Source organism: Stegostoma tigrinum, chromosome 15 (assembly GCF_030684315.1).
Source record: "Stegostoma tigrinum isolate sSteTig4 chromosome 15, sSteTig4.hap1, whole genome shotgun sequence".
NCBI lineage: Eukaryota > Metazoa > Chordata > Chondrichthyes > Orectolobiformes > Stegostomatidae > Stegostoma > Stegostoma tigrinum.
In genome coordinates, this window is record NC_081368.1 from 60,706,789 (window position 1) to 60,720,475 (window position 13,687).

At 41.9% G+C, this 13,687-nt stretch overlaps 1 protein-coding gene across 1 annotated transcript in view; it reads left to right on the plus strand.

The window, feature by feature from the left end:
- The first annotated feature begins 899 nt into the window (after nucleotides 1-899).
- Nucleotides 900-13,687, plus strand: part of tnmd (tenomodulin) — a 171,873-nt gene continuing 159,085 nt past the window's right edge. The window contains exons 1-2 of the mRNA XM_048544024.2: nucleotides 900-1,029; nucleotides 1,217-1,351. Coding sequence (XP_048399981.2) covers nucleotides 985-1,029; nucleotides 1,217-1,351 — 180 coding nt within the window. The 5' untranslated portion in view covers nucleotides 900-984. The remainder of the gene's footprint in view (nucleotides 1,030-1,216; nucleotides 1,352-13,687) is intronic.

The window sequence follows — 13,687 nt, forward strand, 5'->3', positions numbered from 1 at the left end:
CATGATGGCACATTGAGATTGTTCTGGATAGAAATATTGTCTATGGATAGGTTGGGGAGAATAAGGCTGAACATTTTCATTTTATTAGTTCCCTTGCCAAATGACACAGGCATATTCGAGCAATTATGTCCTGAGAATTCAACCAGCTCAGTCAGTTACTTTTCTGTCTTCTGCTGTAAAATGTTTTTCTTTCCCCCAATTGGTTAATGTTGAGGTTTTCTATGAGGAATGACCCTTGAAATTCCAATGTACTGTCAAGCAGGAGACTAGAAACCTCTGCACATCGTCTCCAATACCAGTGCCCTTGCGCAGAGCAGCCAAGGGCTGAAGTCTTCACTCATTGTAAGTACATTTCAGTGGCTAGCAAGACCCTCCAGAACTGGATCTCCATCAGGGATGGTGCCTTCCACCTCTCCAAGCAATGGCATTCATAAGGTAGGCCCCAAAAATAAGGCAGTCTGATGAGTCAATTACTTTCAACAGCCGAAAAGTATGTACATCTTCATATTGAAAGGTATCCTACTGGCCTGCGGAGAATCTGCTTGATTCTATTCACTCTCTCCTTAAGCCATGAACAAGTTAGACGGGTATGTGTGCATCTAACCCTTCCCCATTAGACAAATGAACATTAAGTGAGTTGATCGAGACGCTAGGTCTTGAGTTGAGACATTTTAACTAAGCACAGAGCTAGTAGATACTCTTACAATTAAACTTTGACACGTCGCAAACTATTCAGATCAAAAGGTTTTTTTTAAGAAAAAGATGAACTCTGGTTAGCTGGACTTTGATCGTAAAGTGAGTCATGATTTAATATTTGGTGAGGACGGAATTTCAGAGGCAGAGAGCGGCGCCTTTAAGACCAACAGCTGAAATTCTACTCAATGTGGAATTGCATGTTGTCTGGATTTGAGGAATAAAAGCCTCGTTTGCTCGATGCTTGTGAATAATTTGTGATTCAGGCTGTCGGACCAGGGTCTTCAAATAATGGCAGAGAAACCAAACCCAGAGGGGCACCACTTAGCTGCAGATGTAAGTATATGCTTTATAATATTTTTGTTTTCTTGCTGGAATTGAAAATATGGGTTTTAAGAGATGTTTCTTTTGCACTGGGGAAAAAAAAGTTAGCTGTTTTGTTTAACTTTACGTTAGCTGTTTTAAGTACTTTGTCAGCCGTACCAGAAGAAAGTTACGAATTTCGTTCGTTGTACATTTGCAGGTCTTTGCTGCGAAAGGCAAACGCGTCCACCGCTGGAGCTATGTGAAGTTTGTCACACTGCTGGCTCTGATGGTTATTTTGCTACTGCTCGGTTCGTTTGGTGCTCACTACTGCTGGGAGCAGAGGGAGAGCAAGGTGAGAAATTACTCTGGTTAACAATTTAGCTTGGAACCGCACTCAGTCCGAATCCACTGGGATCTTACTATGTAAAAATAAAAACAAAAATATTTTGCGAGGATCAAAGCTACAAACAAACAAAAAGTTCGATATTTCAAGTTTCAAGTTATCATGGTGGGATACTTCCCAGTGGTGCGAGGAGCACGGTATGAATGACATCTTTGCGACTCGAATACAATCCTTTTCTCACTTTCACCCGTTTTCAAGTTTTTGAAAGTTGTCAAGACCCATCAGATTTAAGGGTCTACTCCAAAAATTGAAGTCCGTTCCAACTCAGCATTCCTGAGCCCCAGAAGCAACCCCATGCCCTTATCCGACAAATCCTGTAGTGTGCAGCGCCGGAATCAGTGGTATCTTGGTTCAAATTGTAGGAAAAGGGGTGAAATGTTTTCATTATCATGTCTTCAAAGTACGCTCAAGAATATGTAATTCTCCTTGGGACTGAAAGTTTCAGGCTGGTAGTTACTGACTGGTAATCTTAAAAGAATAACTGCTAATGTGTAGCATGTCTAGGGACAATTTTAAAAAGTCAAGATTCTTTAAAGTATCTTTCATAATTTCAGGATTCCCTAAATCAGTGTCCAACCAAGTAAGCAGCTCCAACGTGCACTTGCCGTTGTGCTGAGTAAGTTTCCATGTATATATATGGTTTTGGACAGACAGCTTTGTTTTTAGTTGGTGCTGATTGAGGGATAATTATTGGGCAGAATACTGGGGGTGATCTCACCCACTTCTTCAAAATAATACTGCGAGACCTGTCACATCCACCTAAGAGGCCAGACAAGGCTTTGATTCAACAGCTTATCAGAAAGCTATCCCCTCTGACAGTTCAACATTCCTTCAGTTAGATTTTGTTTGCAGCCTCTGAAATAGAACTCGAGCCTATGACCTTTATGTTTCAGAGGTGAGACTGTAATCTCTGAACCAATGCTTCCATCAAAATAGCAGGTGAAGGAATATTAGGCCATAATGTTCAACATTCATCTGCCAGTGTCACTAACAGAACTCTGGAATTGTTCATGCTCAAATTATGTCATGATTTCCTTGCTATTCTGGCACCCGTACCAGTATTTATATATGAATAATAAACTGCAGACTGGCAATTCAGTGATTGCCCATCAGGATCGAATGTGGTATTTCATGGAATTGGTGCTAATTGAACCAGAATAACAAGCAGCCAGACACAGAGCTTTGTCATGTGCTGAGAATGTTTCCACAGGTCACTTGTACCATTTGACTCATGCTATAAATGATCGGAATGGTCAAGTCTTCTCCATTTACCTTCTGTAGGGGCAGCTGCCCAACTTGGGGAACAGGGCAGTTAGGAGGTAAGGATGTGCCATGGAGAAGCCAAGAGGGCTGTGTTCCTCAACATCCTTTGCAAGGGAGGCAATGGTCTAGCGGTATTGTTGCTGGGCTATTAGACCAGACAATATTCTGGGGACTCGGGTTTGAATCCCACCATGGCACATGGTGGAAGATCTGGAAATAAGAATCTAATGATGACCATGAATCCATTGTTGACTGTCAGAAAAACCCATCTGGTCACTAATGTCCTTTAGGGAAGGAAACTGCCATCCTTACCTGGTCTGGCCTACACATGACTCAAGACCCTTAGCAATGTGGTTGACTCTTAACTGCCCTCTGGACAATTAGGGATGGGCAACAAATGCTGGACTAGCCAGCAATGCCCTCATTCCACAAATGAAAAAGGAAGAAAAAAACACACCTGGAGCCGTGAAAAGGAGACGGATTATTATGTTGCTGCATCTGGTTCAAGGACTGAACATCCTCCCTCTACGTATCCTGTCAGGGATTTTGATGGCTAGCTGTCATTACTGAAAGATATGTACAGACATATTTACAATGTCACTTGCATTAAAAAGGCAACTAATCTTTTAATTTTGCCAAATGAGAGATTTGTCCAAAATTGGAATTAGATCAACTGGGGATGTAGGAGTGGGATGGGGGAATGTGTCAATATCTAGCTTTAAAGGGACAGGAGGCCTGACAAGCAGCTACTTAGTTCTGGATGGCTGCATAAATTAGCTCAGGTCTCACACACAAAAAGTATTGCATTCAGCCTGTTGAATCGGGACAATGAAATTCCAATGTTAGGGCTTTTTGATACAAGGGAAAAAGTGACAGAAGGGTCTCAGAGGATAACAGCCTGCTGAAGTGGGTTGGGACTGGCCTTGTTGGGCCCTGAAGATTTGTTCCGTGGAGTATGGGATAAAATGTGTGCCCCAGGTGTTGGGAAGCTGGATCAAGTGGGTGTGATCACGTGGCTGAGCTGTAAACACCACAGTAATCAGATTTTGCAGCATTTCCATGTGCTTGAAAAGTTGTGTGTTTTGTTAGGGTGCCTTTAACATTGGTCCACTTAATTAGTCTCACACCTACGAAATTGCATTACAGATACTAATCTGTCCATTTAGTACTAATGTGACTGGAGTCTGCATAACAGCACTCCCCATTATTTGGTAGGACTACTCAATAAGCCTTCCTGATTGGGATTTCTTAGGAAACTACACAGTAATTCTGGTTTATGGCTTCAAGCATAGCTTTTTCTGTTACTATTAAGGTGCCTACACAGTACGTGTTTGTAGCCAAAAGAAATGGTCAACATCTGACTGTGTGATAAAAGCATTGCGGTTGTGTGTCTGACACTGGCATTACTCATGAATCCATCTTTGAGAAAAGAAGATCTATTTGGAGAAAAGTATTAAAAAGCAAAGCTACAGTGAGCAAATGTGCACTCCGTGCTCCACCGCATTGCACTGGCCGGGAAGCCTCATTCTTCATGTGTGCTTGGTTTGCTGATCTCAGCAAAAGCAAAAGTGGACCATTACAATGAAATTCCAATGTTAGGGCTTTTTGATACAAGGGAAAAAGTGACAGAAGGGTCTCAGAGGATAACAGCCTGCTGAAGTGGGTTGTCTCAATACACTAGATTTCAAGAGGTACAGGGAGAAAATCTTTGTGACCAAAATTCAATAATGTCCTGAAAGTATAAGATTGTATTAATCGACTAGATAAGGACTACAGCTCACATCTCTGAACTAAATATATGTGTAAACTTTCACTTATTTTTAAGAAACATCTCAAGCATGGGCAAGAAGTTTGAGTTTGACTTGGTTGAGATGGCCTACTCAATGAGATGTAAGTGCAGAAGTATGCCATTTGGCCAGCAAGTCTGTTGTGCTATTCAACGAGGCCATGGTTGATCTGATAGAATATTTCACACCGTTGAAGAGCTAAAATGGGATTTTCAAATTTTTGCCATGACCTTGCTTCTGCCTGCCTCTGCCATCATCTGTTGCTGTGCAACCCTCTAAGATTTCTCTCCACTTGCAATACTTCTCTGCAATAACAGAAAAATCTCTGGCCTCTTGAGTAGTCCAACTTTCACTATGCCAGCACTGGCCTTCAGTAAGTCATAGAGTTAGGGACATTTTTCCATAACCATCACCACCTCGCTCTCTTTTCCTTGAAGAGGGCTTCCAAAACCACCCCTTTGACAAAGTTTTTCACACATGTCCTAAATATCTCTGTGTGATTTGGCGATATTGTCTGACTATGCAGCAGCCTATTGCGTTGGAAGCACCAGGTAAACCAATAGAAGCTGCTATGGAGGAGGTGACAAATTTGTTCATAACAGATTAGCCTGCACTGAATTGGCTATTTAGAGCTGAGATGAGGAGAAATGTCTTCGCTCAATGGGTTTCCGGCCTTCGGTAATTCTCTTCCACCAAAATTTTGCAGGCTCGCTCATTCCAAATATTCAAATCAGAGATTTTTGATAACTTGGAGATCCAAGGTACAAGGATAGTGTGGGAAGGTGTAATGGAGATAGAAAATCAGCATGATTTTACTGAATGGTGAGGCAGACTTGGGGGCCTGAATGGTCTAATTCATCTTTTAATTGATCATACATGTTCATTATATGCACACTTTTTAAAAAAATAGAAATTAATTTATAGTTGCAGGCAGGACCTCGTGCTACTTGTATGACAGAAATTTATTTTATTCTTGCTTGGTTATGTATATGACATTGGCTGGGCCAACGTTTATCACAAATCCAAAATTGTCTTTTCGAAGTTGGTGGTGAACCACCTTTGGGAACTGCAGTCCTTGGTGTAAAGGTACATCCATATGTGGGAAAGGAAGTCCAGCAACCATGTAGGACCAACTACGTAGTTCTAAATCCAGATTGTGCATGATTTGGAGAAGACCATGCTGGTGGTGATGCATTTGCTGCCTTTGTTGGTCTAATTAGCAGCGGTTACAGGTTTAAAAGGTGCTGTTAAAGTAGGAGAAATGCAGCTGCTCCAGTTGTATAGGGGCTGAGCAAAACTCATCCACTTATGTTGTTAATAGGTTGTTGTGACATAATGTGGTGATAAGAAATGGATTACTCATGTTAATAAGCTTGTCATCTCAAGTCTTCTACAGCTAGGATTGAAGTTTATAGCTGCTACTGTTTTGGGATACCATGCTTTATAATTCAGCTGAGAAATGATTGATGTTGTCAACAGAAGCAAAGTACTACATTTTCCTTTGGTGCCAGGATTTAGCTTCACATCCTGGCCGATATTGAGCCCTCTGACAACTTTTAAAAAAGAAGCATTGGGCTGAACTTTACCAGAAATCAGCTAAGTGTCAGTTTCGGAAAGAACCTTGAAGGGTTTCGTTCTGTGAGGCCCAGTGAGATTTCGCAGACATTTTTTTTCTGAAACTTACCTCATTACCTATGCACCATGCTTCTATAGCACTCATTGTAGCTTTCATCTCGCCAAAGGCTGACACCTCCCAGGATTCCCAGTGCCATACTTAATACACAGGGTTTTTTTAAACCAGCTTAAAGTCTGTCAGTGTAGAACTGCCCTGCATTGTTCCTTTGCTTTCATGAATTGTCCTTGATATGACAGACAGAAGATTATTGCCGACAAGGACCTTGAGGTTTTGGTGACTGCATTGGTGCAGAGGATAGCCATTATCTTCCGTCAGGACCAACAGAGGAGACTTACACTACCAGTCCTTGCCAGCTTGGTCTGAAGTTACCACCTGGGTTAAATTTGTTTCCAAGTTCTGGAGAAGTTCGCAGAAGATCAACGATCTTCCCCGCTATGCAACTGTAAGCACCACCATCTTTTCTCTGCTCCTACGCACTGGCCCTGCCACTGCACCCACCTGCTCTAACGCAGCTGTTGGAGGCAATGTGAAGAGAAGGAGATGTCTACTGGAAGGCTACAACTGCAGCTATGGTCCTCTGGGGATGTTGGTTCTTGCAATTAGACAGGGAGGACATAGGCATCATTGATCCCATGTACCACTGCCAAGAGGCCGTTTTAATTTACAGGTCTCAGCAGGAAGCCACATATTTAACTGGAAATTCCAGACTCTGTGAAGTTTGCCCTTTATAAATACCTTATATGATTAATTGATTGGCCAGCCCCCTTTAATGGGCAAATAACTGTAACACCCCTCACAGAGACAGCCTGGCATATTCCCACAAAACAGGCAGCACACCCACTTCCAAACCTACCATATTTGCTGGATGAAAAATCAGCCCTAAAAACCTTGCGTAACAGCATGTGTCTTTTTTTTAGTGCTGCAAATTCACAACCAAGATCGAGGTACACCACATTTATAAAATATAAATCACTTCTTCAATCTTCAGTGGCATGAAATTACCATTCAATAAAATGATGACAGTTTTGCAAGAAGAAAACACCTATCAGCTCATTTCCTTCTAATGTTATAAAATTTTAGGTTTGACTTAATATTCCAATGCTCACTATCGTAATAAAATGCAAAATAATAAGGTGCATAAGAAATCTTATCTTATCTGGGCAATGCAACGTAAAACAGAATGTGGGACAATTAACATGCTATTTTGTTCTGACATATTTGATTTGTCTACATGACTTATGTGAGCTTAATACCACCCATGGGGCAGTTTAACTATTATGAAGCTTTCCAACTGTTTAAAAATAAATTGCTGTTGGTATAGCCATGCAGAAAGCTTCGGAATTAGCTGATAAGAAGAAAAAAAGTCTTGAGAACCCCTACCTATTGTCATTATTACATGTAAGTAATTATTTCTATGCACTGATTACTTCCGTCGCTGATCTTGTCAGTGGTAAATCGGCTTATCAAGTGGCAAAATAGAAACATGTACGTGATTCAGTCTAATGTCCTTGTCATGAGGCAGATGCTCAGTAATGATTTAAATTTTCAAAGCAGTGTATTTGCTTCACCAAACGCCAGCATATACAGCTCAGAGGAGCAATAGCTTTCAATTAGAGGCACTCAGCTCCTTAATAATTCTCAATTCTCTTGAATTATGGGTGCTACATGATGCATGGCTGTGGGCGCTGTGATTTGAGGAATGACAGGTCTGATAAGCTGAAAGAGAAGAAAGTAGAGATGGGCTTTGCCTGCTTCACACATTTTATAAACCGCATTTTTAGCCAGGCACGCAGGCAAAGTAGAAACCAAAGATCAACCAAGCTCAAACAGACCTAAGTCCCGAATCACTTCCTAGTTATCAGATATTCTGCTGGCCCTGTCAAGAGTGCCAAATGCCTTTTGTTACATTGTACAAGCCCCAAGTGGCAGGAAGGTAGGAGCAGGAGTACACCATTCAGCCCTTTAAATGTTTAATTAGATTTTGGTTTACTGATGACTTTACTGCAACACCAATTATGAATGTACTAGAATGAAGGCGGTGGTAAATCAGATGTGGTGCAGTCAATAATTGCATTTCATTTAGCTGCAGAACACTGGTACTGTTTTCCTTATTTAATTTTACATGTTTTTTTTTAAATTATGCTTGCAGGGTAAGTTAAGCCAGTATTTATTTGTTTACATTGGAAGTTCAATTATTTGGCCACCAGGTTCACGTTATTTTACAAAAGTTTCATTTCATTGCTGCTTTTGAAACGTTGATTCAATTTTTAGTTTAAAAAAAGTCCAAATGTTACCACACTAGTTTTGGTTTTCGTGGACTGGTTTAATTTCCATTTGAGCTGTAAAGTCTATTGAGATTTCTATTTTTAAGTCATCCAAATAGGAAGCATGATGATACTATGGCTTTAAGAGATTATTTTGTCCTTTTTTTAAATTGAGAATGGTTGTGACCGAGATACTGAGCAATCTGTTAAAAGCCATTAAAGTAAACAGCAAGTGAGGCATTTTTTTTAAAGTTATAACAATATAAGCAGCCTGAACAGGTGATGTCAAGCTCTCACAGAACCAAGATTTTTAGTGTTAGCTCTCTGGAGATGCTGGGGTCCTGAGGCTAGCTGTGGTTGCCCTTATTCCACTCTCTCTTACAGATAAAAGCTGGAGTTCTCTTCCTGCTGCTGGAATGCATATGAGACAATCTGTTTTACTGAATTTGCTTTTACCAATGGTGTTTTTGTATTGTCACAACATTGAAACAGCAAATTATTTTGTTAAGCATTTCAACAGTTACAGTGAAGCCAATTCTTTTATTTTAACCTCATTTTAATCATAATATAATTTAAAAAGTGTGTTTTGCTTCGTCAAGTAGTTTGACCAAACAAATTGCATCTGAAATGTAATACTTTACATTTACTTTTAAAATAAGAGAAAGTTAGAGCCTGTGTTGTGCATTTTATTCTTGGAGTTTTAGGTGGGGGAAAGGTGTAGAAAGGGAGTTGGGCTCTTTTCATGAATCTAGCATTAACTTGAAAAAAGATCATCATGCCCACTGTAGACCTATGTGACTCTAAGACACCCCCAAAGGCCAGGTAATGAGATAAATCAACCGGCAAGCCCAAACAATGTCAGGATCAAGGCTAATTCTCTCGGTCTAAATGTTAGTTATCACCCTCGTTTCCTCAGATGGGGCCATGTTTGCCCCAGATTTTTGTAAGATTAGTGTTGGAGCCTTCACTAATTAGGCATTATTTTAATTTTATTCTTCTATCAGTTGTTGTTTGGAGCTGTGAACTGAGAGCTGTGAGCTGAAGATAACCTTTCAGACTGTGTTGAGGGGTGGGGCTGGCGAGGTAGTAAAACGAAGAGAAAACAAATAAGCTGTTGTTTGTTTTTGAGACCAGGCCTGGAAGTTAATTGCAGGTTAGTTCTCGATCTAAAGGTTTGACAGACTTATTTTTGTGCTGGAGATGAGCAGTATGTTTAAATAGATAGCAGATGTCAGCCATTCCCTTGGAATTAGTTCCAGCAAGTCTGAGAGAGATTTTATGGTCCAGCAGATGGCAGATGTAGAATGGGAACTGGGACCTCATGGAAAGCTACAGACCCTGTGTCTTGAATTGATTATTTGCAGAGTCTGGGATTGGTTATTCAAAGGGCTAGTCAGCAACCAGTGGGGCCAATTTTGAGAGACATTGAAGATTTTAGAACATAGAACTGCACAGCACGGGAGGGGGCCCTTTGGCCCAGAATGCCAAATTAAACTAAACCCTTCTGCCTGCCCTTGGTCCATAAACCTCCATTCCTTGCATATTCATGAGCTCATCTAAAAGTCCCTTAACTGCCCTTATTGTACCTGCCTCCACCACCACCCATGTCAGCCTGTTCCAGATTCCTACCAATCTCTGTGAAACAGAAAATACTTGCCCCACACATCTCCCCTCTGGCCTTAAATATATGCCCCTAGTATTAGACATTTCAACTCTGAGGAGAAAGATTCTGACCACCAACTTTATCTGTGCATCTCATAATTTTATAGGCTTCTACTGAGTCTACCCTCAGCCTCCACCACTCCAGAGAAAACAATCTGAGTTTATCTAGCATCTTCTCTTAGCTCATACTCTCTAATCCAGGCAGCATCCTGGTAAACCTCTTCTGCAACCACTCCAAAGCCCCCACATCCTTCCTGTAACAGAGCAACCAGAATTGAATGCAATATTCTAAGTGTGACCTGATAAAGTTGCAACATGACATCCTGACACTTGTACACAATTCCCTGACTAATAAAAGCAAGCACGCCTTCTTTACCACCGTATCTACTTGCGTGGCCCCTTTCAGGGAGCTATGGACTTGAACCACAAGGGTCCTGCCATTAACTGTATACTTTTCCTTAACATTTGATCTCGCACACTGCAACACTTTGCACCTAACCTGGATTAAACTCCAACTGCCATTTCTCTACCCATAAATGCAACTGATTTATATCCTTTAACAACCTTATACACTATCCAACTCCACCAATCTTTATGTTGTCTGAAAACTTAGAAACCCCCCATCTACATTCTCATCAGTGGTTCCAGTATGGATCCCTATGGAACACCACTCGTCATGGACCTCCGGCCTGAATAACACCCTTCCACCGTTACCTTCTTTTTATGAGCAAACCAATTCTGAATCGATGTGGTCAAGTCACCATGGATCCCATGCATCTTTAATCTTGTGGATGAGCCTAGCAGGAGAGACCTTGTCAAAAGCCTTACCAAAATCCATGTAGTCAACATCTACTAAAAAACCTTCATTGATCACCTTCGTCACCACCTCAAAAAATTCAACCCAATTAGTAAGACATGCCCTACCCTGCACAAAGCCATGCTGATGGTTCCTAATTAGGCCATGCTTTTCCAAATGTGCATAAATCCTATCCTGAAGAGTTCTCCCCAGTTGATTCCCAATCATCGATCTGAGACTCACTGGCCTATAGTCTCCTGGATAATCCCTGTTTCCCTCTTGAGCAGAGGAACAGCATTAGCTACATGCCAGTCCTTCAGGACCTTTCCAGTAGCTAGCGAGGATACAAAGATCTATGTCATGGCCCCAGAAATCTCCTCTTATGCCTCTCTCAATAACTTGGGATAGATACAATCAGGCCCTGGGAACTTATTCAACTTAATGCTCTTCAAGAAACCCAACATGCTTCTTTCTTGATCTCAAAATGCCTTAGCATATTAGCATGCTCCAGACAAATCTCACTATCCCCCATATCCTTCTCCTGGGTGAATACCAATGCCAAGTACTTATTTAGGATCTCACCCACACCCTCTGCCTCCAAGTACAAGTTCTCTCCTTTATCCTTGAGTGGTCCTAACTTCTCCTTAGTTATCTTCTTATTTTTAATGTACATATGGAATGCTTTGGGATTCTCTTTAACCCGATTTGCCAAGGTCATTGATTTCCTAATTCTCTGCTTGAATTATTTCCTGCTTTCTTTACATTTATCATGGGCCCTGTCCGATTTTAGCTTCCTAAACCTTGCATATGCTTCTTTTTCCCTTTTGACTAAATTCACAACCTTCTTCATTATCTGAGGGTCCCTTACCTTGCCATCCTTGGCCTTCCTCCTCACTGGAACAGGCCAGTCTTGAACACTCACCAGCAAGTCCTGAAATAGCTCCCACATGTCAAATACCGGCTTGCCCGGTAACAGCTCTTCCCAAAACACTCCTTAGCACCTGGCTAATACTGATGCAATTGTTCTCCCCCAATTTAGTATCTAGCCACAAGGTCCTGACATCCTTATTCATTGCTACTTTAAAACTTAAGGAGTTGTAATCAGTGTTTTTAATATACTCTCCCATTGAAAGGTCAGGTCACCTAACCAGGCTCAATACTCAATAGAAAGTCCAGTATGGCCCCTCCTCTAGTTTGACTATCCATGGACTGTTTTAAGAAACTCTCTTGGACGCACTTAACAAATTCTGCCCCATCTAAATCTCTAGGTCTAAGGGGGTCCCAGTCACTACTGGGGAAGTTAAATTCAGCCACTATAAAAATTCTGTTTTTATTGAATCTTTTCATAATCTGCCTACATATTTGTTCCCCAAAGTCTTGGTGGCTGTTGTGAGGTGCTATCAGAGTGATTACACCCATCTTATTTTTGAGCTCGACCCATATTGCCTCAGTGAATGAGCCCTCCACTCTATCCTCCCTGAGTGCAGATGTGACATTCTCCCTGATTGGTAATGCAACCCCTCCACCTCTTTTACCTTCCTCTCCATCTCATCTAGAACAACGAAACCCTGGAATGTTGAGCAGCCAGTCCTGTCCCTCACTCAACAAAGTGTCTGTAAGGGACACAAGATCATAGTGCCATGCACTGGCTCAGGCTCTAAGCTCATCTGTTTTATCTGTAATACTCCTTGTGTTGAAATAAAGACTTTTCAGCCCATTGGTACAATAGTGTTCATTTTTGTGTCTCTGCCTGCCCTTTCTTTCTGGTTTTCTAGACCAAACATCAATGTTTCCGTCAATTCCTCCACTTGCCTTCCATTGCTTTGGTTCGCAGACCCCTGGCACTCTAGTTCAAACTCTCCCGAGTAGCATTTGTGAACCTTCCTGCAAGGTTATTGGTTCCCCTCCAGTTTAGGTGCAAGTTGTTCCTGTTGCATAGGTCCAATGCTCCAAGAACTTGAAACTCTACCCCCTGCACCAACTCCTTAGCCATACAGTCATCAGTCCTGACTTTCTATTCCTTGCCACACTAGCACATGGCACTGGCAGTAACCCTGAGATTACGACTCCCAAGGTCCTGCTTTTCAACCTGTTTCCTAACTCCCTGTACTCACTCTGCAGGACCTTATCCCCCTTTCTACCTATGTCATTGGTAGCAATGTGCACAATGACCTCTGGTTGTTCACCTTTCCCCTTAAGAATTTTGTGTAAACGCTCAGAAATGTCCTTGACATTAGCACTAGGGAGGCAACATGCCATCCGAGAGTCTTGAACGCAGCCACAGGAACACATTTCTGTGCCCCTACTTAACAAGTCTCCTACCACTCTTGCTTGCTTGGATCTTGCTGGACCCTGCTCTACAGTGGAGCCAGTTGTGGTGCCACAGGTCTGGTCTTGCTGTTATGCTCCCCTGGGTGGCTATTGCACTCCAGCATTATCCAAAACATTATCCAGCTGTTAGAGAGGGGATTAGCCACAGGTGACACCTGTAGTACCTGCCTGCCTCTTCAGGTGGTCACCCATCTACCCGACTGAACCTGTGATAAGAGCACCTCCCTGCAACTAGCAATCACACCATCTGCTCCTCAGTGTGTCTGATCGCCGCTCCAACCTATCAACGTGGTCAATGAGGAGCTGCAGCCAGTCACATTTGCTGCAGACATCGTCATCAGGGACACTAGACTGCTCCCTGATCTCCCACAACTAATTTGACTGTGCTGCAAATACAAAGGTAGAAAGGCTGATTTGGTTTGTCTGTCTGTCTCTGAGTTGTAACTATGGGAAGGCACACCTGAGGTGTGTACTTAGTGGCACAGACTCCTCGTGGAAAATTTAAAATGGTGATCTCCCTTAAACTGCACAATCGATTGCAGGCTT